The sequence below is a fragment of the Lagenorhynchus albirostris genome, chromosome 12 (genome assembly GCF_949774975.1).
Source record: "Lagenorhynchus albirostris chromosome 12, mLagAlb1.1, whole genome shotgun sequence".
NCBI lineage: Eukaryota > Metazoa > Chordata > Mammalia > Artiodactyla > Delphinidae > Lagenorhynchus > Lagenorhynchus albirostris.
Window position 1 is genome coordinate 63,209,595 of NC_083106.1, and position 26,140 is coordinate 63,235,734.

General features: G+C 33.5%; 1 protein-coding gene across 5 annotated transcripts in view; it reads left to right on the top strand.

The window, feature by feature from the left end:
- EPHA7 (EPH receptor A7) overlaps positions 1-26,140 on the top strand; it is a 164,159-nt gene that overhangs the window by 51,250 nt on the left and 86,769 nt on the right. For all 5 annotated transcript variants that reach the window (XM_060167703.1, XM_060167704.1, XM_060167705.1 and 2 more), the window contains exons 4-5: positions 7,429-7,584; positions 8,407-8,742. In XM_060167703.1, the coding sequence (XP_060023686.1) occupies positions 7,429-7,584; positions 8,407-8,742 (492 nt within the window). The remainder of the gene's footprint in view (positions 1-7,428; positions 7,585-8,406; positions 8,743-26,140) is intronic.

Below are 26,140 nucleotides of genomic sequence, written 5' to 3' on the forward strand. Positions count from 1 at the left end.
GACAATTTTCTCCTCTTTTAATCATTTTGGTAATGAGGTCAGGCTTATGGTGAGGTTCTGGTACAGTAGAGAGTGTTTAAATGCCAGACTTCAGCAAAATTCCTAGCGTATTTCAAACTGATAATTTAACAAAGAAGAAAAAACTGTTGACACAGTGCTTTGTTTTACAGTCTAAATCCTGAAAATAAAACTTTTAAATCCTTGTTATTTTACATCTGTTTCTTTTCCACTGTATAGTATCATAAAACATGAAGTACTCAATTAAATAACACAAATAAATAACATATATTTATAATGCCCACAAATTAGTTTTTCTTTTTAGTTTTAAAAATCCCAAAATTATTTTCAGCACTTGAGCACCTGTTATCAAACTTTATATTTCTGCATCATTTCTTTTCTAAACTCTTACAAGTTAGTTATGGGATAACATGGATGGTGCTTCACAAACTGTAATATACTCGTTACATCATGTTGTTTTTATCCTCCCTGCCCGCTGTTCATTCTCAATGTGAACAATCATAACATGTCAATGACAGGAGGTCTGGCTTTCAGGCCGACTTCTTTAATTATTCCCACTGAGGAACTGTCAATAGGATTAAAATACAGATTCTGGATCTGTCCATTCCAGATGAGGTCAGCACTCTGAGCAATGGGAATACTATTTCTGCAATCTGTGTTTTCCCCTTTGCATGCAGAAGCATAGACATTAATATGACACAAATATTTGAAAGCTCCTATGGAAACAGGCTAGCTTTGCCTAAATTAAGTCAGTTGTCCATCTGCAATAAATAAAATAACAGCATTCATTAGAATCCGTAGCTATGTATGTGTGTAGATTCTACAATAATATTAAAGCCCAGAAAGTTTCAATTACAGAACAATCCACTTATAGTTCATAATTAATAAACTCTTTGCAGCTGTGTAACTGTGGCCGGAAACATCTGCAAAGCCTCATATTTTACACACAGACACATACACATAATTCCTTCAGAAAAAGTTTAATTGTGCTTAAAATCACAGGTCTGGAAACAGAGTAAGACCTGAGGAAGCTGAGTCTAGTTGTATTCAGTTAGCTCCTTGGAGGAGGAGTTGGGGGGGGGGGAAGGAAACCTGCCCTTGTCTGGCACAGGTGATGTAGGTAAAAAATAAGAATGTTTAAGGTCTATTCATATATTCACTGAAAGCTAACTTTGTATATTATCTCCCCTACATATAACTTGGTATTGATAAGCATCTATTTAAGTTATAAAATTACTCAGTAAAATGCTAGTCCTTGGATAAAAGATAAATTATTATTTATAAAACTCTAAAATTAGAAATGGGTAAAAAGAATATATTGATTATATATTTTCCTTTGTTTTGGAATTTATAGTTAATTTTTTACACCTAAATGTAGCTTTATAAAAATAGATGAATATAGAGCATATGTGTTAGAAAGGCAAACTAACATATTTTCGACAGATAAAATTTGGTATTTTTTCTTAATGTTGGCTAACTTAAATGTTCAGTTTGAAGTTGCATCATCAATGGATTTTATTATACATGACAACTTACTGAGGTAAAATTCACATACCATACAATTCACCCATGACAGTTAACAATCTAGTGTTTTGTTAGTATAGTTATAGAGTTGTACAACCATCACTACCAATCAATTTTTGAACATTTTCATCGCCCCAGAAAAAAACCCTGCACCCATTAACAGTCACTTGCTATTCCTCTCACTGCCCCAGCTCTTAGCAAGCACTAATCTACTTTCTGTCTCTGTAGATTTGCCTATTCCGGATATTTCATATAAACAGAAGTATATAGTATGTGATCTTTTGTGACTGGATTCTTTCACATGGCACAATGTTTTCAGAATGTATCAGAATTTAACTTCTTTTGATTGCTGAATAGTATTCCATCGTGTGTATTCATTTATTAGTTGATGGACATTTTGGTTGTTTCTACACTTTGGGCTATTATGAATAATTCTGTTATAAACATTTAGTTATGTTCAAGTTTTTGTGTCAGTAAATGTTTTCATTTCTCCTGGGTACATACTGAGGAGTGGAATTGTTGGGTAACATGATAACTATGTTTAAACTTTTGAGGACTTGCCAGTTTTTTTCAAAGTGGCTGCACCATTTTACATTCCCAACAGCAGTGTATGAGAGTTCTAATTCCTCCATATTCTTATCAGACTTCTTTTATCTGTCTTTTTTAATAGTCTTCCTACTGGGTATAAGTGGTTTATCATTGTAGGTTTGAGTTTCATTTCCCTGATGACTAATGATCTTGAGCAACGTTTTGTGTGTTTATTGGCCATTTGTATATGTTCCATATAGAAATATCTATTCAGATTCTTTGCCTGTTTTTTGATTGGCTTATTAAGAAATTTTAATTTGTTGATTATTTTAAAATTCTAACTTATTATAATTCTCAATAATATCTAATCTTATCTCCCTCATCAATTTTATGGTGGACATATCTTTTATCATGCATTCTTTACAGACTTTGACAGTCCAAGAAAAGACCTAGAACCTCCAGGATGATGATTCTAAACACCTGGAAAGCTTTTAAAATATAGATATATCCGAACCTTAATAATGACTCAGTTATCTTTAATAGGGCCAAGACAGTAGTCTCTTTTCAAAGCATCCTTCATGTGCAGTCATGGGGGACAGCCCACTAAGATATGGAGTTTCAGTGCCTTAATGTTCAGGATGGGTCAGTTATGTCTGAAAGTAAAGATGGAGTTTAAGATTTCTAAAAAAATGTGCCCATTATGGTTGAGGGAATCTTTCTTGGCTGTAGAGAAATTCTAGAAGTATGTGGATTTTCTGGGATAACCAGTTTGTGGGAGAAGGTCTTAGAAGTATAATCAGATAGGATATCCCCCAAGCTTACCCTTGTAGGTCATAAACCTAAAGCACCAGGGTAAGTGTGGGTATCTACACCCTTGATCAGAAAAAAAGAGGTATTCCACTTCATCCAACTGCTTAGCCTAAAGAGTGGAAATTTGTCTGCGGATTTTACAGTGGCCTTTAGGATTGTTCATTGAGAACACAGAGTTGTTACACCAGTACCCTGATTGTTCCACAGACTGCCTCATGCAAGTATATACTCAAAGGCCTGGCACCCCATTGCTTAAACACTTGAAATCCATTGAAGACAGCTATGGAATATGCTAATGTTAGGAGAGTTTGAGAATCAGGATACAAGGCTTTTGTATCAGCTCTCTTATGTATTTAAATATCTTTGTGTTCAGAATTTTGTTGCTCTTAAGTAATTTACTTATAAATGGGAAACCCTGTTGCACTTTGTGTGTGTGTGTGTGTGTGTTTTAAGAATTTAAATCCCACATATTATTTGAACCAATTTTGTTACATAAGACAATCTTCTTATTTAAAAATAGTTGAAATTAAATATAATATTACAGTTACTTCATTGCAGTAAACAATATAGCAGATCTTGGAATATAGTATATTTTGTAATATAATTTAGTAGGTATATTACAGTAGATAATCTTGTTACTGTCCAGTAAAAAGAAGTTTCATGTGCTTCCTAGCTTTTCTTTTTCTTTGGTGCTTTTCCATTTAAACAACTGGCTAAGTGAAAACTTGCTCAGTGTATGAAATCTGACAAGATTATGGCTCTTAGCTCTAGGATAATGAACTTATGTTATTTTATTCATTAAGGCCCTGAGGGCTAGAAAAAAAGAGTCCAAAGAATCAGTCCCAGGCCTTTGTGGTAACACTGAAAAATACTGTTACTAAACTCATTGGTGAAATATTATTTTTACAAAAGTAAATATTGAAAACAAATTTTATACATATTCCCAGTCTTCATCAGTCCAGTGAAATATTACCTTAAAACAATGTTCAGTTAAAAAAACAAAGTCATCGAAAGGCAGGAGATTAAAATGGTATGTTTCTTATTGTAACTAATTTTACCATAAGTGCATACAGTATATTAATTAAAGTTTGCTTTAAGTTCAAATGCTGTTGAACAAATTGAGAAATAAAGCAAAGGAAGAAAAAAGTTTTAAAACTGCTATTATTGCACGATTCCTAGAAAGTTATTCTTATATACTTCATCATTATGTATAAAGGGAATTTATCTTTGATTGAGGTTTCAGAAGGCATTTACCATGAAAAAATTTTTTACTAGTACCTTTTTGGAAAACCAGCTGCATTTATAGAGAGAAGAAATTGCCCTTATTTCCATGTAGGCTTTTGGGAGCAGCTGGAGGGCTCACTGAAGTCTTCCTTAAGTGGTTAAATCTCAGGTATAACACTTCACCCCAGTTTCTCTCACTGAGTATTTTACTCAAGCTATTTCATCTAGATATCTCATCTAAAATTTTAATTTTATGAGCATCTGTTACTTCCTTCCTAAACATTTTACTACGCAATTGCTCACTGCTGTCCTGAGAGATACAGGTTATGTCTTCTCGTGTTCTTGGCTTTACTCTTCACACCATAGCTCCCAAGATTTTGCCCTTATTTTTAGTAAATCTAAATTAATAGCTTCCTTAGATGTTAAATGAAAACTCTCTTGTTACAACTTATTATTTTCAATATTAACTGAACTGAAACAGGATAGTACTTCAAAGAAAAACTGTTAAGACTTTTATGACCACATTTTTTCGAGATTGCTTCTCTCATCATTTAATGATGGCCATACATGTACTCCATCATTTTGCAGGCATCTACAATGCCAAAATTCATGGTGAAATTGAGGAGATCTATTTCATATCTCTTCTGTAAGGTGTACTAGGATATCATTTCACCGTTTTCTAAGTTAAAGTAATAGCTTTAAATTAGTCAAAGGGTAGAATAAAAGGCAAGAGGGGCCCATTGAAAATTCATTTTGGGGGTTGCTAAAGCTTCGAGACCTGTTGAACAGATGCCAGACTTTGGCTCATTCAGCAGTCAAGGCTGGTGCAATAGCATATGGTTGAGTCTCAGCCGTCCTGTGTTCTAAATCCAGTTTTAGCCTAGACAAACAGAATTATTTGAAGAACTCAGGTTAATTTTGCTTCAAATCTGCTTTCCCATCTGCTAAAATGGTAACAGAATTTAATGAAATTTGAAAGTTGAATGATAAGGGTTTTAAATTTCTCTACATTAGGTACTGTTATATATTCTACAAATCATGTAAGTGGAGCAAGAAATGGACCTACTTATTTGTGGGAAAAGTGGAAGTAAGCCTTTGGTTAGAAGCCCTTATTTGCAACAGGCGGGTGAGAATTGCGAGAGATTCCACTAGGTAGTTTGCTGCCTACAGTTCTGGAAGCCTTACCTAGTGGATGTTAAATCGTGTTGCCATTCCTCCCCCATTTCCTTGCTCTCCAACTCCTCTCCCTGTAAAAAGTGAGTAAATACACATAATATCATCAAAGACTCTCAGCATACACCTCTTCTCTCTGTCTCTCTCTCTCTCTTTTTCTTTGTTAATTCTCTGGGCCTTAATGTTATCAAGCTGCAGGTTGTGAGTAAAGCATTGCCTTCTCTGTGTTACGGATGTTCTATCTGATCACTGAATTACAGATGAGTGCATACTTAAAGAAAGGAATTTCCAGCCTGAGAAATCCATGCTAAATCCTTTATCCTACTAGTTAACCATTCTTTTATGTGGCAAGATTGTATCTTTAGAAACATTTTAAAGTGTTATTTTGTTTCATATTATTTCAAAATCGAGGTCGTTTTTCTCTCTGTGTCTTAGATTTGTAGTAATTGCTACAAGAACATGTGAAGATGCTTTAAGCTTCGTTGCCTAATATGTTTGTGAGTGCGTCCCTCTTGTATGAATTGAGGAGGCCAACTAAAGGCAGACTGGCTTCTGAGGGCAGCAGTGGATCATAATTTACAAAGAGATGGTAGTAGTTCTGTTCACAAATCTATAACTTATCTATCACAATATGACCTATCTTTAAGTTTCTAACTTATCAAAAATACCTGTCTTGTTCATATAAAACACCCTTATATTCTTGAAGCTTAAAAGATAATTTGGAGTTCTCAGTTGTACCAGATTATGTGTTAAATATTCAGCATGTGAACAAAAGCACAGAATGACTTGACTCTTTTCTGGAGAATATACTATCTTAATAAGATAGGATTGTTTTTCCCACCCAAGAGTGAAAATGTGCTTACACTCCTGAATAATGCTCAAGTTGAGAACATTAAACAAACTTGAATCTAATACATTAAAAGTTATAATTGAATTTATGTTAAATATTCACTTATTTTTCTTTGTAGATATGACTTATTAATTTCTATTAAATTTGAAGGTCACTAAAACTTAAATAGATATTCATTTAATAAAGATGGAGGGTAAATTGAATCTATTTAATATATTCAATGTATAGTACCATCAATTAATTTAAAAATTGTTGAGATAATGAAAATTGAACTTGCTAAATTTTAGTTGAAGATAAATATGTAAAATGTCTGGGGATAGTAAATAGTTCCAGGTTACTTGATTTAATAACAAGTAGTCTCTAAGTGAGTTGGGCAACTTCACTGGAAGGTGATAGAGATGTCTATTCATTGCTGAGAGCAGTTGCTGTATTAGTGTGACTATCTTAACCTCTCCCAGCAGAGGAGAAACAGTTATCACCTGTTTGTAGTTGATGGCTTTCTCCTTATTTCTGGCAGAATAGGTTTCTTCTATTCATAGGATTTCATTATTTTTAGTAACAAGGAAGTTCGCTTCGTGGAAAGCAGCCTGCCTTGGAGCTTAAACTGGTTGAAATATCTTGAAGTTTTCTGAAAATTGCAGGGTGTGAGGGGGAATACATTTCTATCATTTTCCGATGACAGTTTTTACATCACTATTATTTCTAGTCAGGTAATAATATTAGTTTAATATTTTTCACTATGAATCAAAGTCACACATAAAAACTTAATTTATAGCTATACTAGATTAAGAAAACATAACTTTGAAGTGTGTTAATGCAAATCAACAAGCAAGTTAATTATTACTGAAATCAAAGTTCCCCTGAATTAACTCTCCTGAGATTTTATCTAAATAAATTATGCTTGTGTTTAGTTTTGGGCGCTAGACTTTGGACTGATGCCAACTACAGGTGCAAGTTTGCTGTATCATTTGGTTTTTATTATTTTGTTTTAAAATACAGTATTATACAATTGGGTTATTGATATACACTAAACAGAATTTTACCATAAAGGGCATGTTTTTCCCTTCTTTTTTCATATAATTAGAGACTTATGGTTTATAATTAGTTCCCAGGAAACATGACAACAGATATAAAAAGAATATGTTAGAAATTTCTTATTGGAATCTAGGTTTCTATTGAGTCTGGTGATAGCAAATTTGGAAACCAAAGTTCACATTTTATTCTTTGCTAAATATGACTAAAATTTAAAGAAGGTCTGTTTGTTCTCATGTTTCTATTTTCACTTTGTTCTGCATTCCCAGCCTGTGGCCGTGGGTTCTACAAATCCTCCTCTCAAGATCTTCAATGCTCTCGTTGTCCAACCCACAGTTTTTCTGATAAAGAGGGCTCCTCCAGGTGTGACTGTGATGATGGGTATTACAGGGCTCCATCTGACCCACCGTATGTGGCATGCACAAGTAAGTTCATAATTGTAAAATAAGGACTTTCAAATCCCTTCCATTTGTTTGTAGTATTGTGACATCATTGAGATAGGCCTGAAATTTATGAGTACATTCCACAAACCGATGAGGCTAAACAATAATATAAAAGAGATACATCTTACATCATCATCAGTGTAAATTTCATGTCTGCCAGATCAAAATGCATTTTAATCATATTTTACACATGTATTCAATAGGAGTAATAAATAAAATGTAAAAGTTATTTGAGTCTTGCATGGCTGTGAAATGTTATTAGAAAGTAATGGTTTCTGAATTAAAATTTTCCATCACTAAATAGGGCAAATCTTATATCTTGGTGCTTCAGTTAATGAATGTTTGAGAGACTCAAATCCAAAGCCAATTCCAGACATTACTATAAATCATTCTTGAGCAGATTAAGAATGAATGGATGTATTCTCTGTTATACGGTTAAAAGGCAAAGTATTTTTAAACAACTGCACAACTGTTTTTTTAAGTGCATTAACTGTTCTTTTTTAATAGCTTGGAAGAAAAATAGCTAAAGACCATGGCAAAATGACAAAGACAGTTGTTATCCTGTTTTCATTTTGACATATTAAATAGAAAATAAATAAGGCCTCTTGCCAAGTGAATTCAAGAAGGCTTTTATTCAGTTTCTCTAGGAAAGGTAATGAAATGTTTATGTGCAGGAGAGCATTTCAAGTAGTTTTCTGTATGGTGATTGAGCGACTAGCTTAATGCCCCACGTGGATCCTTTAGTTCATTTTTGTTTGTTTTTTTGTCTATTTTTGTTTATTTGCTTATTTTTGGTTTCCAAAGGGCCTCCATCTGCCCCACAGAACCTCATTTTCAATATCAACCAAACCACAGTGAGCTTGGAATGGAGTCCACCTGCAGACAATGGGGGAAGAAACGATGTGACCTACAGAATACTGTGTAAGCGGTGCAGCTGGGAGCAGGGCGAATGCGTTCCCTGTGGGAGTAGCATTGGCTACATGCCCCAGCAGACTGGATTAGAGGATAACTACGTCACTGTCATGGACCTGCTGGCCCACGCTAATTATACTTTTGAAGTTGAAGCTGTAAATGGAGTTTCTGACTTAAGTCGATCCCAGAGGCTCTTTGCGGCTGTCAGTGTCACCACGGGTCAAGCAGGTATGTTTCTGTGTTTGTCTTGACTAAGTGAAAAATGTGACTACATAAGTGAGGTCTCTCGCTTAAATATCTCGTTAACTTGGCTCTACAGAACTTGATTATTCCAGCTTGTTGATTATTCACACCTTTAGCTTTTCTTTGCTATTTCTTCTGTTGCCTGTTAAACCATTACTAGACTCATTAACATCTCCTCCAGAGATCTGGCAGGAGAAAGAAAAGGGGATAAATTGTAAACCAATTAAGACTGCTCTAAGAGGACCAACTCTTAAGATCTAGGGGAGGAGAGGGAAAATATTGGACAAAATAAGATGTAGGATATTTCTTGCATTTTTTATTTACCTTTTTGCGTGCTACGTGCTTATGATTAAAATCTACAGGATAATTAGGAATGAAGGAGTTGGCTTCAGTGTCTCACATGGCGTTAACCAGTTTTTTACCACATAAAATGTTATATTTGTAATAGGTGGCAAGTCTGCCTTAAAATTTGCATGAGGGAATTTTACATTCCTCACTAGATTTGTGATCATATGGATGTCTATAGTATTGGAATAAGTACTTGAGAGATCTCATGAGGCTTTCAAAATAAATGAATTAAGAAATATAATAATCATGATGATTATGAACTGGTAGCTTAGCCTAAAAGCAGTTTTCGCTTATTTTCTTACTGGCATTTAAGATGCCCTGCTGGGTCATTCTTTGCTGTGGTAAGTAAGTTTTGGAAAATATAAATTGGGAAGGAAGCTTCAAAAATTGGAGACTTTCTAAACCTTTAGAGAAATATTATTATTGGGGGAAGTTCCAGAGATGGAGGGCTTTTTCAAGCTTTTGAAAGTTCTTGCTGCTGAAGGGTGATGCTATGTAATCAGAATAGCCAAGTGCTATGTCATCGTCATTAATAAAATTGGACCTGCACTGGAGTACTGAGTTGTGTAAGCATCATAATAAGCTTATAACAAGGTCTTCTTGATCTTTGGCTAGCTGTCAACAGTCAATATTATCCCAAATTCCTGGACATAGACTAATCTATTCTTCATATCTATGCCAATTTTAATAAAATGTTACCTATTTAAATTATATCTGCACAATGAAGCCTATGCATATAGTCTCATGCTTACCATTTTGAACAGATTAGTGGGTTCCTATTCCAAAGGTTTTATTTTGATGTTTATTTAAAAGGCTATTGCAAATCAGATTTCTTACGTAAAAGCTGAAGTCTGGAGGTAAAACCACCTAGAAACTTTTAGATCTTCAAAAACTGGACAAAAGGAAGCAACTCATGACTGATACTTGGATTGATTCATTTTATTTAGCCTTACACCATTTGCCATTCTTTTATAATGCTGTTGTTAGCAGGTGTTTTTACTTGTTTTGCTTTATATTGAAATTTGTCATTGTAACGTTACAGTGAGTGGGTTTGAAACATTTTAGGTTCATGATTATGACACTAGAGCTATCTTTGGAGCCATTAATAAAAACTCTTAGGTCTGCTGAGCTAGAATAACTGCTTTATTCTTGCTGATAAGAAGTAAAAGAAGGGATATTTTTATTTATTTTTTAATACAACCTAAAGATACTGAACTGATACCACAAATAGAGTTTGCCAGGTAGGCCACTTTGGGGATCTGTTTCCATCATCTTTAAATGTCCATTGTTTAATTGTTCAGGTTAATACTACACAGCCTAAATAAGTCATAGATATTCCATAAGTTCCTGAATCAACTATCTTATAGTAGTTACGTAAAATGGCTTTGTCCCCTTGATTCTCTTCCGGTTAAGAGCAAACCAGGTTTGTTTGGTTTTGGGGGGGAGGTAATTTAAATGTACAAAAACTAGATTGCTATGATTACACAACTATGTAAATATACCAAAAATTATTGAATTGTGTGCTTAAAATGAGTAAATTTTTATGGTATGAAAATGATACCTCAGTAAAGCTATTAACATTTTTAAAAGAATAAATATAATAGAGTTAAAAAGCAAACTAGGTTTGTACTTTTATATTAAAATATTAATTCACAATTGCCTGGTCCCAACTACATCTCAAATACTAAAAACCCATGAATTTACACTCAGCTTTTTCTGCTTTCAAAAAGAAAAGCATTAATAAGGCAGCAAACTGTGGTAATTTTTAAAGTTTTAATTTATTTTTTAACAGAGGAAATTTAGGATATGTTAGTGACTATTGTTCAGTTAAATTTGTACCCATTCCCCCCACCCCATCGTCAATATTTTTGCTTTTTCAAAGGGGGGAATGATTTGAAACTTTGTCCATGTTTATGGCTATCTGTGGAAACCTGCCATGATCCTTAAAATTCTCATTCTGTGTTAATCAAACAGCATCACCTCCCACCTAGCTTATGGTGCAGTCACTTCAATAATGAATTTAAGGATCTCTGGTCAGTTATCAGTTATCGCTCATCAGCAATCCACTGATGCCTAGTACAAAAAGAATCTGCAGGTGTCTGGGCAAGAAGAGAGAGTAAGGATGGAAAATCGTCAGGCAGTGTTTGAAAGGTAGTGTGTACTTTGTAGTTCCTTTTCTATGAAGTTTGGAGTCTGGAGCTCAGGACCCCCCCATACCAGTGTTTGTGGAAATGGAAGTACATTGAAGACCCCCTTGTCCTTTCCTCAGGGTAGCAGTAGGGTTATTGGTGTTTAAGGACCTGTACCCCAACCCCTGTTGCCACTTATGAGGTATGTGCTGTTGGGTGGACCACAAAAGTTCTACATGAGTAAGATGGAAATAAGATGGTATCTATCTTCCTGCATTATCCTGTTAAATGAGATATTGGAGAAAACTTAAAAACTTTTTATTGTCATAAAAATGTTATTGCAGTGAGTAGCGTAATGAATGCTGATTAATCCTCTTTTTATGTAACTATGAACCTGTCAAGGCAAAACACACTAAAATCTTTACCTATTGCCATGTGTCCAGGGTGGGGTGTATAATCGAGGCAATTATGTGTTATAACATTGCAGGAGGGAGAAATTAATTTTTTTTATCTAGTCACAAGTTATCTTAAGACTGAGGTTCTTATTTAAACCAATAATTAGCTTTAAGATGAGATGTTTATAGAGAAGCCTAATACGTGATATTCATATTTATATAGTTTTCGTATTTACTTATCGGGAACATATTACCTACACAAGCTGGCTGGAATGTATTCTTTGTTTTTGTTTTGTTAGGAATGATATTGACCTATTAAGGGTGAAGTCACACAGATCAAACTTAGGTACATTGGAGATATTAAATATATATATATATATATATATATATATATGTAAGATGGAAAGCACATGCATTTGATTTATGGCATTATGATCCTCATTCTTCCTTACAGTGGAAGGCTCCGGGTAATTACACAAGTGTTCTGAAGAGGTAACTAAATTCTACTTTTCAAAACATTAACCCAGCCAACTGTACTGAGTAGTATATGTTAAGCACTGTGCAGGATGGTGAAGATAGGAAGGCAAAGAATGGTCCTATCCTTATAAGGAGCTGTTACTATAGCAGATATATATTAATTTATACAACTAATGATAGGACACTTGAATATAATGTGATGCATGCTATAGAACAAAATTAGGAACAAAATACAGAACCCCAAAGAAGGAATGATTCATTCCATCTGTGGAAAAAAGGGGAGTCCTCACAGAAAAGATGCCAATCGATCTAGAACTTTAGAATGGATATGGTTTTGCCAGAAGGAGGACAAGTAAGTCATATTCTAGGCCCTCAGGCGGACCTGTCCCATGAAAACGTAATCATTGCCACTGCATTCCTTCCACAGATCAAGTGCATTAACACACCAAAATGGGCTGCAGAAAAGTTAGTAAAAACGGGTCATCCTAAAATTACTGTCTCTGTCTGTAATACCTTCATTCACTGTGGGACCATTTAGACAACTAGATACTTTTTAACTTTTTTAGAAAACATAATATAAAATTATAATATGTGATCTTTCCCACAAACAGACTTAAAAGACTTAGTCATTATTCTTCAGGTCAGTAATCATGTTATGTTTTTGTCTTTACCATCTAACACAGTTCTTTCTCTGTTCCTAATGTCGTGTAATTAATTCCAGTAAGGAAACTAGTCACACACAAGAAAAGTTAAATGATTTTACGGGAGTGAAAACACTCAGACGTGAATGGAAAAGGCATAGGATTTGATATTTGATGACATGATTGCTTCGTGTTAGACAAATTATTTCACCTCTTTAACTTGAATTTTCTCCTGAAATAGGATCATGTTACTTGACTCCTCATATTGTGGAAAAAAACTGAGCTTTTAGCTTAATACCTGTTATACTTGTTAGAATAAAAATAGAGTGTTTTTGTTTTTGTAATTGTGTTATTGTACTACAACAATGATAATAATAGAAGTAATGATAAGGGTTACAAGTGATTGAACACAATACAGTTTTGGTACTTTTTAAATGTACCAGGTACACGGAAAGTGTGTCAAGTTGAGTCACTTAATGTCTGTGGACTCATGTAGTCCTCCTAAATAATGGAGAGGTCTGGGACAGAAGACCTCTAAGAGCCCATCTTATGTCCATAATTAAATGGACAATCATAATACAGTACAAACTATACATTGCACAGTGCAGGGTTGACTGCAAATTATTGATAGCTGAGTAATATGTGTACAGATACTATCATTTTTGATGGGATCCATGACTTACAATGCTGTAGAAAGCACGGGGAAGGAATTAAGGATGAAAACTGGAACCTCTTGAAAGAGGATATGATTTTCCAAATTGGGCTCCCTAGAAAGCAGATACTTCGAAGCAGATTCCTTGCAGGAGTTGTGTTAGGGCATGTACTTGGCATCAGCACCATCTGAAGAGAAAGGAAAGGAGCAGGACTGAGCAGAAGGGAAATTGAGCCATAATGCAGTCTCATTGGGATTCTCTGCCAGCTCCATGACAAGCTCTCCACTCATAAGGGACCTTCAGATTGTCCCAAGTTGAAGAGATAGTGGCAGGCTTTTTTACCTCTTTGTCGTACAGACACTGGCTGCAGACTCCTCTAGCAGGCTCCTCTAGGAAGGTGTCATTTTTCAGACAAGGAAATTCTAAAGGGCAGCGGGGAACTGAGGTTTGCTTTTGCGCAGCTATCTCAGCAGCTAGCAAATATGTTCTTCATTCCTTCACCAAGGGTAATGGGGACCGTCCATCATAACATCCATTACATAGAGTTAAATCATGCCAAAGGATACAAGGGGCAAAGTTCAGAGTGTGTTTAGAGAATAAGTGGTAGCAACTGGATAAATAAAGATTTGTGGGAAGAACTAATGGGAAAGTTTACTTTTAGGAAAGAAGAACTTTCTAATGGAGGGAGGAGATAGTGGGAACTGGATGTTTTTGAACAGAAAAGTTACGTAACTGACCCTGGTTTACATCTTAAACTTTTGTGTATCTTCCACAGAACATTTGATGTATTCCATATAGCAGTTTGTTTTTTAAAAAAATTCTCCTGCTTAGCCTTGATTCCTCTGGAAAACAGATATGTAGAAAACATTTTCTGAAAATATGAGAAAATATCAGCAAAGTTGCCATTTTGAGGCAAAATTTCTTAATGTCTCTACAAAGATATCATATAGAATCTCTCTCAAAAAGAACTATTTTCTTTTTCTCATCATCAATTTTGTTGTATATGGGTGAATGGTTTATATAGCACTTATATACATATTATATCATTAAAATTTGAAGTAAATTTATAAAGTTGGTAAAACAAGTATTAATACCATTTACAGGTAAAAAGTTGAAGCTTAAACTTAGCAGTGTCACATGGTAAATTATAAAGTGGCGACCCAAATTATTGTAATCAAGTATACCCCTTACCTCAGAATTATTATGCTCTGTAATCTTCTCATGGACTGCTATCTTAAAGAATTTAGCTCTACAGTCCTTTACATGGGAATTTGCAGATTGATTTAATGGTCTGGTCATAAATTACTCTTCAATGAAAAGGGGACCTCCTAAGAAGTTTTGTTTCCCGAGGATATTAATAACACATATAATCTCTGAGAGGGAGCATTGGTAACTATAGTATTTGCCTCCTGGCTATGATTTTATTACCCTTCTTTAAGAAACTTCAGAAACATCCCTTCATATCTTAATGGACTAATTTCCCTTATGTTTTCGAATCATATTTGAAATCATATTTCAAATCTTATTTCTCTGTCAAAATTAAGATTGGCTTTCAGTATTCCCTTTACTTAGATTTATGATGTTTACATAATGTTCCAAATGAAATATAATCATAGAGTTATATGATATAACATTATACATAAGCAAAATTCTACAAAAAAAGAGACAATACCAAAAGTCATTTCCTGTATTTGTCTGAAATATCTTCACTCACATTTATTAATGTGACTCAACTGTGATGATTTTTCTCATAAGTTAACTCAGATCATCTCTTTTCAATGATTTTAAATAGTAGGCCATCAAATTATGTGTCCTTTAAGAAAAACCAATTAATTCCATTTAAGTTTATATATTTTGAGATTTCTTGATTTTTTAAGGGAACATAATGTTAAGAAAATAATATTTTCTTGCTTGAGAGCATTTACTGAGTAATATTAAAAGCAGCTATTGCCATAAGGTGAAACAAGATATAAATGCAAAAAAAAACCAACAATGACAAAAAATGTGTGGAAATAGTGTCAATGTTATTAAAACATGCATACATACATACACACACTTACGCAGTCTGCAGCAGAAAAATCAACTGAATGTGATTCCTTTAACAGTAAACCATTCAAAAATGCATTTCTGTTTCTAGTTATTTTATAAATCTGATGTATCTGAATGGCATAGCAGAATTCAGTCATGCTAATTTATACCAGAGGGCATGACATTTTAGAAATTTTATGCTTTGCTTTGCAAGTAGGAGCTTTAGACTATGTTACTGAAATTTAATTCTTTATAAAATATTTTTGTGACACCACTAATTTAAAAATATACATGTAGATCCATTTACAGTTTTTCTTCCGTGATCAGTTATTAAAATATATATATAAAAGATTTTTTTGGATACTATTTTAATAAAATTTTCATTATAGGAAATGCAACCATGTGATATAAGTACTGATAACAAGTATTAGTGACTACTTGTTGACTATTTAGTATGTGCTGATCACTTTACGTGTAAAGACCCACATGCCTACACAGTATCTTCACATTCCAAATTCAAAATGAAAATTTGGGAGAAAATTATGTCTTTTTGTGATCTGATCTTACAGTAAGTAACTCATGCATTTCCTTATAATATTTTTCACATATTATGGTGAAATGTTTGTCTTCCCTGTTAGAATTCACAGTGTAAAGAAACAGTGGCATCTTTGGTCTTATTCTCTAGCCTCTGTAACATATTGGGCCCAGGGTACATGCTTAGTAAACTTGTTGAATTAAATTCATAAATTCATTGCTTATTGTCATGTAAAGAGACTTTCTAAGATTATCAAGATTAATACATAAAGGATTAGTTAAATTCAAATGCATTATAATTTTATTTAAATTATGCAATGAATATATAAGATAATGATTTGAAGTATAAAAATTTTGTGATTTGTTCTTAAAGCTATAGATATACTTAAAATCTTAAACTGAGTTTTTATCCATAACTTGGTATTTAAGCAGAGATTTAGAAAAAAAGCTTAAAATAATCTTATTATGAAATATTAAGATACAAGTCACATTCAATTTTGAAAACTTTTATAATTCTTCATATTTTGAAAACCTGCAGAAGGTCAAATTAATTTTTTTCTTTTTGGACTACTGTTTTAAGCACATGACACCAGCTTTTTATAGCTTATTTTAATAGCTTTTTCCTTTGTGTAGTTTTGTAACTGCTTAAGACTATAGCACATCGCTGTTCTATGATTTTTCTTGATTAAAATATATGTAAGGAAATGCCTGTAAGCACCTGTGTTCTCACCCCACACCTTCATCTTCATCCCTCCTTCTTGTTCTCCAGTCTCAGTATCTTTGTAAGTTGTCATATCCACCCTTTTCTGAGTTTATAAATATTTGTAGTGAACTATCTATGCTTATGTTGTCAGGGTGACAAGTTTATCTGCATACTATTGAATGGAAAGACTCTGTTAACGTTTGAAAGGAATCTAGTATGTTTTAAGAGTCTCTTGTGTTTTCATTTCAATATATCTTTAATCTTTTCTCAAACTCTTTGATCTCAAAATTGCTGTTTTGTGGGTAATGATATTTAAGTGGGAAGAAAGAGTTGATTTGTGCAATAACTCAGTTATAATACTGCTGTGGACTGAACTGTGCCTTTCCCCAAATTTTTATGTTGAAGCTTTAACCTCAGTGTGACTATATTTGAAGATAGGGACTAAAATGAGGTAGTTAAGGTTAAATGAGGTCATAAGTTTGGGGCCTTGATCCTACAGGATTAGTGTCCTTACAGTAAAAGACACCAGAGAACTGGCTCTCTCTCCATGCACATGCAGTGAGGAGAGGTCAGTGAGTACATAGCCAGAAGGTGGCTATCTGCAAGCCACAAAGAGAGGCCTCATTAGAACCTGAACCCTACTGGACCTTGATCTGGGACTTTCAGCTTCCAGAACTGTGAGAAAACTAATTTGTTTTTTTTTAAATACCAAACCTATGGTATCTTATTATAGAAGCCTGAGTAGAATAATACAAATACTCATCCCTGAGATAGTTTAGTTCCATCCTATTATTTTGAAGGAAAGTATTTATTTTCCATATGCATGAAGACAGCTAAGGCATGAACATGTTTTTGTGAATAGGTCAAGGAGCGGGAGTTGTAGGCATTTTATGCATTTCTGTGATTTTGCTCCGTCAAAAAGTACTAAATTTATTTAGTGCAATGCATTAGTAAGTTCCAGAAAGACCAATAGTAATATTTTGCTTTTGACATTAAAAACATTCTGTTTTTTAAACCAGAACCAATTCATTATCTCCTAAATTGTAGAAGGTGCTACACTGATGGTAGCAGAACATTCAATACAAAATAAGTTATGAGTTTTGTCCCTGAATATTCAAGCTTGAGCAAGTTGGTCGTATTCTTGGCAATTTTAAACTAGCAATTTCTACATGATTAAGAAGTGACTGCTGTTTCAGGATTTTCTAGTGAAAAAAATTTTATAACTCTATGTTTTGGATATTTAAATTTGTAACTTGTTAAATTTAAGCTTCCTCTAAAGAGACTCTTCAAAAAATATGACTACCCATTAGGATCATTATCCTGGAATAGTCCATAATGATGGAATTATGTAAAGTAATTCTTATTATATATGCATTGTCCTTAATAGGAGATCCTTCATTTTGCTACTGTCAGTTTGTAGAGATTATAGATAATTGAAAATATAGCCACTAGAATATTATTTATAAAGAAATAGCTACTTTACTTTTAAAGTCAAGAAGTTTGTTCAAGTGAGATATAGAAAATCTGTTTTAACTGAAATGTGACTAACCAGACCACCTGCTCTTTACTTTTAGGGAGCAAAAGATACAAAAAACAAGTTAACAGTATGGACTGATGTAAAATATGCAAAATTTTTTCAGGTTACAGTCCTGGGTCAATATATATTGAATCCATTCTCTTTTTCTGGAGGTATTACATAATCATAAATAATAAAACAGCAAAATATATGTAGTATAGTAAGATTACTCTGCTAAGAATACAAACTAACACATTTGTGAAAGATTTTCAATATGAATTGAATCAAGAAGTGATTTTTGGTTGATCCTTAGTTGACCAAAACTGGTTACCTGATTTACTTGGTGGTGTTCCACAATACAAAAAGGTTTTGATCTGTGTTGTTTGCTTAGTTCTTATAGAGAAAACTGTCATAACCATTGTCCCAAAGGAATAGCATTATGAAGACAGGCACAGTTTCAGAAAAACTTCATTTAAGAGCAAGAAATCAATAAGCTGCATTTCGGAGAATGAAAAGTCAGTGGATGGTAATTTCATACATTATTCATGTATAGACGAGTATATATAATGTGAATTGGTGGTGGTGATGATGATGATGATATTGATGATAAACATTCAGTGAAACTAATATAATGTTGTATGTCAATTATACCTCAATTAAAAAAAAACGGATTTGAAGTACATAAATAGGTTCCACCCAGTCCCATCTCCTACACTGTGCTACACCCAACTATACACATCATTTTAAGCCATGGATGAGCTGAGGGGCATAGCTTTGAGACAGGTAGGAGATAGTTTTTAAATTGACAAGCATTTAGCTCTGTTTTCAGTACCAGTGTTAAGAGAGAGTAAATGTTGATTATTTTATTCCTTGCTTCGCTGGTGATGAATTGAAGCAAATTTGATTCAGACAAGCAACCTGGTGGAATGATGCAGAACCATCCACAAAAACATCTGTACTAATCAACCAATGCAGTAAATTAGAGCTACAAGGAAAAGACATTGATCCAAGAGAATCATTAACAGTTTTAACCAACCGGTCTAAGTTATAGGGTAAAGGAGAGAACACTATCAAGATCTTGCTTTTCACATCTGTCAATTACTACTGCAAAAACCTGATTGCTACTTGTTTCAATTCAAACTGTTTTATGACTCTTGTTCCCTTTATGCTATTGTAAGCAAGAAACAAGGATTAAGAAGTAAAAACCCAGGAAAAATTATCCAAATTTCCTGCACTCCATTTACAAAGGAGTCAGTCACAAAGGGAGAGATAATTGCCGCAACTTAACAAAATAATCAGGGAGAAGGCAGAATGGATGATATATGTTCTGTGACAAAGCACGGGGCAGAGATGTGCACGCAGTCCTGTGGTTGCTTGCCTTATTTTAAGACACAAGGACTAGAGAAGATCCGTGAAAAACAATTAGCGTAACTTTAACGCACACAGTTCTTAATTATCCACAGCATGTTGACATCAGATAATTATTGTCCCAAATTTTAATAATATTTGATCATAACCTCAGCATATAGAAAAATGAAGAACACTGAGCATAGCAGTCATAATGGCAGTCATGTATTATAGGATAACAAATGCGAGGATACTGGTTAAGCCATATCCCTATTGTATAGTTTATTCAAATGTTGCTAATACTCTTAAACACAACACCCTTAGCTCCGGTTACATTAGGCTGTTACATGTGATCTGATGTATCTACAGACATGTATATGGACAATGATAACTATTTGTATGTTTTAACTTCATACATTTTATGACCATATATACATTCCTAAATGAATGGATTTTAGGATGTTGGTGAGACTTAAAAGTTATAGGTTTGGGAATCATAATCATAGATGGCAAGTTAATGAATAGCCTTTTGGGGGAAAGAGGAGGTGGAGCTAGAATTTAAAAGTTTGAGAGAGAACTGGCAGAATATCCAAAGCACATGACAAAAATCAAAAAGGAGTACCCAGACCATTTGGATAGGAGGGCTGTCACAGTAACCAAAGAAGGAAAATTTCCTGAGTCAGTTGAACATAGAATCAAATGTCACAGGAGGTCAATAGAATGGAGACAGAAGAAAGTCCATTGGATTTAACAGTTTCAAGCCATGAGACAATTTTGATAGACAACTTGGAGTAGAGAATGTCATGATCATATTTGTCATGGTTCAAAACAAAGCCTCACAATATGACATATGGGGCGTAAGTGCTCAGTGTTGGCTGAATTGAAATGTAATTACTTTTTATGCTGATTTCATACAACATTTATCAGACTGGTAAAGACTCTAAGATAGGGGTTTCCCTGGTGGCGCAGTGGTTGAGAGTCCGCCTGCCGATGCAGGGGACACGGGTTCGTGCCCCGGTTCGGGAAGATCCCACATGCCGCGGAGCCTGTGCTCCGCAACGGGAGAAGCCACAGCAGTGAGAGGCTCACGTACCGAAAAAAAAAAAAAAAAAAAGACTCTAAGATAGATGATGAGTCTGAATTTTGTTTGAAAAAAAGACTGCCTTTGTTCTTTTCTAATACATTATTGTAACCTTGTTTTCTCCTTGTTTTGACATCTCATCCTGTTTTCACACATCCCTGACATCACTAAGAACCCAGACTTGGCCTCACATAAATTTCATTGTTGAGAACTCAATAATCTCAGAAATAGAGGTCATAAGAGAAAAGATGTTAATTCTGTTAAGACAAACTATGCATTTATCATTCTTAATATAAAATGTTGCTTAATTATTATACTAATATATATTTTCTTCATATAAAATAAAGTATATATAGGTATAGATATAGTTACATTTTATGTTATGCTTTTTGTTTTCTTAGTTCTTTTTCTCCGTAGTTTCTTTGCTTTCCTCAGACATTTTAAATTATGCTCCATATCACGTGTTCATCTATAAAAATGTAGAACTACCTAAAAGTTTGGAAGCTTTATTCTTGCTATTTTTCTGTATGATAATACTAAGCCTTCACCTTTTATTTTGAGTCACATTTCCTTTATCTTTAAAAATTGCATAAACAACAAACAGAAAGCCATGATGCTATTTCACCAAACCTTGGGAATTATTATGATTTGTAAGTCACTTCTCATGCACCTGCTGCATTAAATACTGGTGTTATGTTTGAAAAGATACTAACTGACCTCCTTTAGACTGCTGTCTGACTACTTTGATGTTTCACTATTTTCTTCAATCCAGGGATGAAATGGATGAATGGATCTTAATTATAGTGTCCTGGTGACTCTTTTTTCAGACCATTTTTCTGGACAAGCATCAGCTAATCTGACAAATCATGAACAGTTTACTTTATAGTTTGGCTGGGATTAAGTTACTAACTGGAACCTGCAGGGAACATAAAGAACAGTGTCTCCTGATAAAATGCATTGGATGTTTACCATGCCTGTCTTCAATTTTATTCAGTAACCTTTAGGAATGGAGAGCTATAAACAGATAATTCTCTGACAGATGTATTTTTATATGTTCACCTATAGCACTTCAAACAAAAACAGGCCCTGTGTATCAAATTTACATATCTAAAATCTTATTGTGCCTTTGCCTATGAAAGCTACATAATTATTTGCGGGTTTTTAATAGTAAATCAATATTTACATTATTATTTAAAGATTTTCATACACCAAAAATCTTTCAACTTTTATGCTGTTTTTTATTTTTTCTGAGACAGTGATTGGTTGTTTTTGTGAATTTCATATGCAGTCTACTAGATGACATGGTTTTCTTGTTCAGCATTAAGTTTGTTTTTGTAGACAAGAAAACTATTATGCGTTTTCTTTATACAGGTCAGTAAAAGCAAGATGTGTTCATTAGTTAAACAAATGAGTAACATGTAAAACCATATTTTCCAATAACTATCATTTAACTGGACATTTTGCTTCATCTGTCTTCTGTTAGGTGTGTAATAAACATACCTGAAAGAACTCAACATAGAAATTAGATGTAATATCCCTCTAGGTAACTGAAATTACCCTGATGTTGTTATAAAGCAGTTTTTAAATTGTTCTTAGATTGTAAATAAATGTATTGACAGTAAAGAATTAACAACACATCCAGGAAGCCTTTATATAATGATGATGTAAAATACGTCTTATGCCATTCAGTTTATCTAATTTATAACTCTGTTTGATTACCCCAGCAAGCCTTTCATCTATAGAATTGCACCCTGAGGGCTAGTGAGTTTATTAATTCATCACTTGTTCTTTTATGGTTGCATCCCTATTACAGTATGAACATAGGATGATATTCTCTTCTGAAAGCTGCCAGCCAACTGGTTCCAGTCTAGCTGACCTTTTGTTTGTAACTATGATCCTAATAGTTTTTCTGTTGGCTTCTGTTTCTAATAGGTTGCATTACAATCTACCTTTTTGTCTTATGGTATCATGATGAGGATAGGCCAGCAAGAGTGAATTCCACACCTGCAATTACAGAGTTTTATAAAGAGGAAAGACCTGCTTCAAGTTAACCTGTAGTCTTTTTTAAAATGCCTTTTGATTTATCTGTCACCTGATCCATCAGCAATGAATAATTTTCATGGAAGGTGCACTTTAATTACATTCCCATTTGACTTGCATTATCAAGCCCTATCTAGGTAATTAATCTCACCAAGTATCCAATTTCGGCCTTTATTGCTGGCAGGCAGGCCTCTTGAATTATGTGTGCTTGAATGGGTCTTGGGTCATTTTAACCAGGCAGACCCTGAAAGAGATCTGGGGCCTTCCAAATCCTGGAACCGTGACTCAGAAAGTTTTTTTTTTTTTTTCTTAGATATTGTGATTAAATTATATTTGACATCAAAAGTACACTTCCATCTTTAATGAGGCCTATAGATTACTGTAATCATGAAAGCCTTCACTTTTAGGTACAGCCAATCTGTACGTAATTTTGTATGTGGGGAGCTGTGCTCAGTTGTTAACTGTAGCTAACATCTGTATCAACCTGCTGATATAAATTTGCCACAGTTCACCACCTACACTTAAGCGTGTTCCTTTAGTTCAGGATTTAAGATTTATATGAATTTAGGTGAATATTTGAGAGTTAAAAGATGGTTAGATCAAAATTAGAATCACAATTATCCTGCTTTATATCTAGTCATATACTTTTCAAAAGTTTTCTTTGTTCTGAATTAACAAATAACTCACCTTTTATGTTTTCCCTATCTTTTGATGATTTTCATTAAGGAATTACTGATACCAATTAATGCCAAAGTTCAATGATCTTACCAAGTTAGCTTACACCCATACGTACCATAATTCTGAAATATATAACTTGCCTTTCTGTTATAGTGTTGTTTTAAATCTAGTGCAAAAATTTCAGTGTGCTTTGTGATTTTCTAATTTGGAAATTATGCTTATAAGGAATATAGTTTTTACTTCTCTACTCTAAAGACATTTCAAAAAACACTGGGAGCTTCTTGAAAATCAAATTAAAATATAGTGTAAATAGATCAGTTGCCTGTGAAAGTGCTCTTAATATCTGTCAATTTTTTAAGCCTTAGATTGCCTGATTAGTAGAAGAGAAGGCTGTCCAATCTTTTGTAGACTAAATAGGCTATAATGTTTACACAGTAAGATATTTTGGAAAATATGGACTGGTGATACTGAAAAAAAAGGATGAGTACTTCTCCACCTTCTACTATCACCCTTGCATGGTTAATCATGTACATCTCTGCCGCTTACTCTGACCCCTCTCACAAATTCATGCCGTGTATCTCCACAAGGCCATAGGTTATGATTGAATTTATTAGTATTCCGCCATCAAACCAAATGCTACACAGAAAAAAGTCTAACTAGTTTTTTAAAAATCTCTTAATATGTAACTTTAATTTTTGACCCTTTGTTTTTTAGATAAATAGTTCAACACATTTTAATGGGATACATACTATGGATTCCAAAAGCATTTAACACAAGTTTGTAAGAATCACATAGTATTTTTTTATCCAAGTATTAGTTTCCCTTGTCTTTTAGAAATGAGTCTTCTATTTTTTTCACAGTGGTTTAATTGCAAGAATATATAGAAATGTTTTACCATTCATAATATTTCTAGAATGGAGATGCAATAATTCAATTTAATCTATTTTGACTAGATATGTTCATAATTATTGCTTACAAGCTACAAGATAGCTTAACTCAGAATTTAATTTGGCCAGGGATATTTGCTACTGAATGGTTCACTATTGTGAATTCCTCAGTAAAGTGTGTATGCACACACATCTGTATATATACACACATGCACATCCAGATATGTACATACCATGTTGTATGAATATGTATGAATTCATATTAGACATTTTGAAAGGAATTATTTCCTTTATGAATACACTATTAACATATATGCCCCTGATAATTAGATATATAGTATCTCTTAGTTATACTTCCTCTTAAATGTTAATAGCCAAACAAGGAGCTTATGACTTTTCAACATCTGTCCCTACATTTAGCTTCTTTTTGACATTTCTGATTCATGACGGTTTGTATTTTTCAGTAATTGTTATTGTTCCCTGTAACATCATTTTGAATTGGAATATAACAAATATAATTAATGTTCACAGATAAAGGAATTGAGACTTAAATGAGAAAGACTGCTTATATATCATCATATAGTAAATCAGTAGAATCTAGTTTAGAATTTAGGAATGGTTTGTTAACTAGAAACATTCTATCAGAGTTATTTTGCTTTTCTTCCATATATTCTTTGATGTTGATCTTTTTCAGTGTATTGACTTGCCAAAAATATTTATTGCTTAGGCTGTTTACAGAGCCCATAAATATATCAAAATAAAATCAGTTTCTACATAATAGTGCATGGAGAGATAGATAGACTTAAAAGACACATTAGATAAGTTTGACTTAGAATGCTGGATTTGGAATCAGTGTTTGAATCCATGCTATACAAGTTGTTTTTTGACCTTGGGCAATTAATGCAATCTCTATATCTTACTAGTTAAGTAGGTATGACATAAAGCAATACATGAAAAAGTTTTATAAAATAAAAACACTTTGCAGTTGTCATTTGGTGGTATTGATATACTAGAATGGAAATTTGAACAGCTGTGCTATAAATCTGACTGTAGCAAAAGCACTGTCTTGGAAAAATTAGCAAAATAATACTGATTATAGCAAAAATTAATATTGACCTCATTCTCCCAATATGTAGTCTTCTCAATAACCAGGCCTATGAAAGTAAAGGCATTTCTAAAAGCCTATTTCTGGGTAAAACCATCATAATTCAGAGAATTCCAGGAATTAATAACAGGTGTATTAGATATAATCGATTTCAGAAAATGAACTTTGAATTCTTAAGACCCTATCCCACAATAAATTAAAAACCTATTTTTATTGCCAGTTTTCATATTATTTTACTTTTAGAAAATGATGCTCAGTATCAATGTTAAAATTTAATATTTTTTAGGATTTAATTTAATATAAAGTTTAATTTTCTATATATATGGAGATATTATAGCTATATACAATTTTCTTTACTACTCCATCAGAATATAGGGATCTTCCACTTTTAGGCTCAATCTATATTGTATTTTGAGAGTACGATAATATAAATCTAGAAGAAAATGATTTTATAGAAACAAATTGGAAGTATTGTAAAGATCAATAATCTTTAGTTATGCTTTTAAAAGATATCCTAGTATCCATCTCATTAAATAATAAGAGAATGAAAATGACCTATTTTTGTTTTGATTATTATTTAATATCCAGATATAGCTGAAAGCTTTGAAGAAATTTTAAATACCTGGGAACATCTATATTTGTAAGTTAAGCCCATTTATGGCAAACTGGGAGTAGGAGAAATATGGTTTATTGAAATAACGGTTTAGAGAGAAAGTTGAATTTCAGTGGTTCAGATATGGTATAGGATCACAAGCAGAGTATTCCATTTTGTAACTCTGTACAAGCTTACTTAGTACCTGGAAACTGTTCTCTTGTTTGGT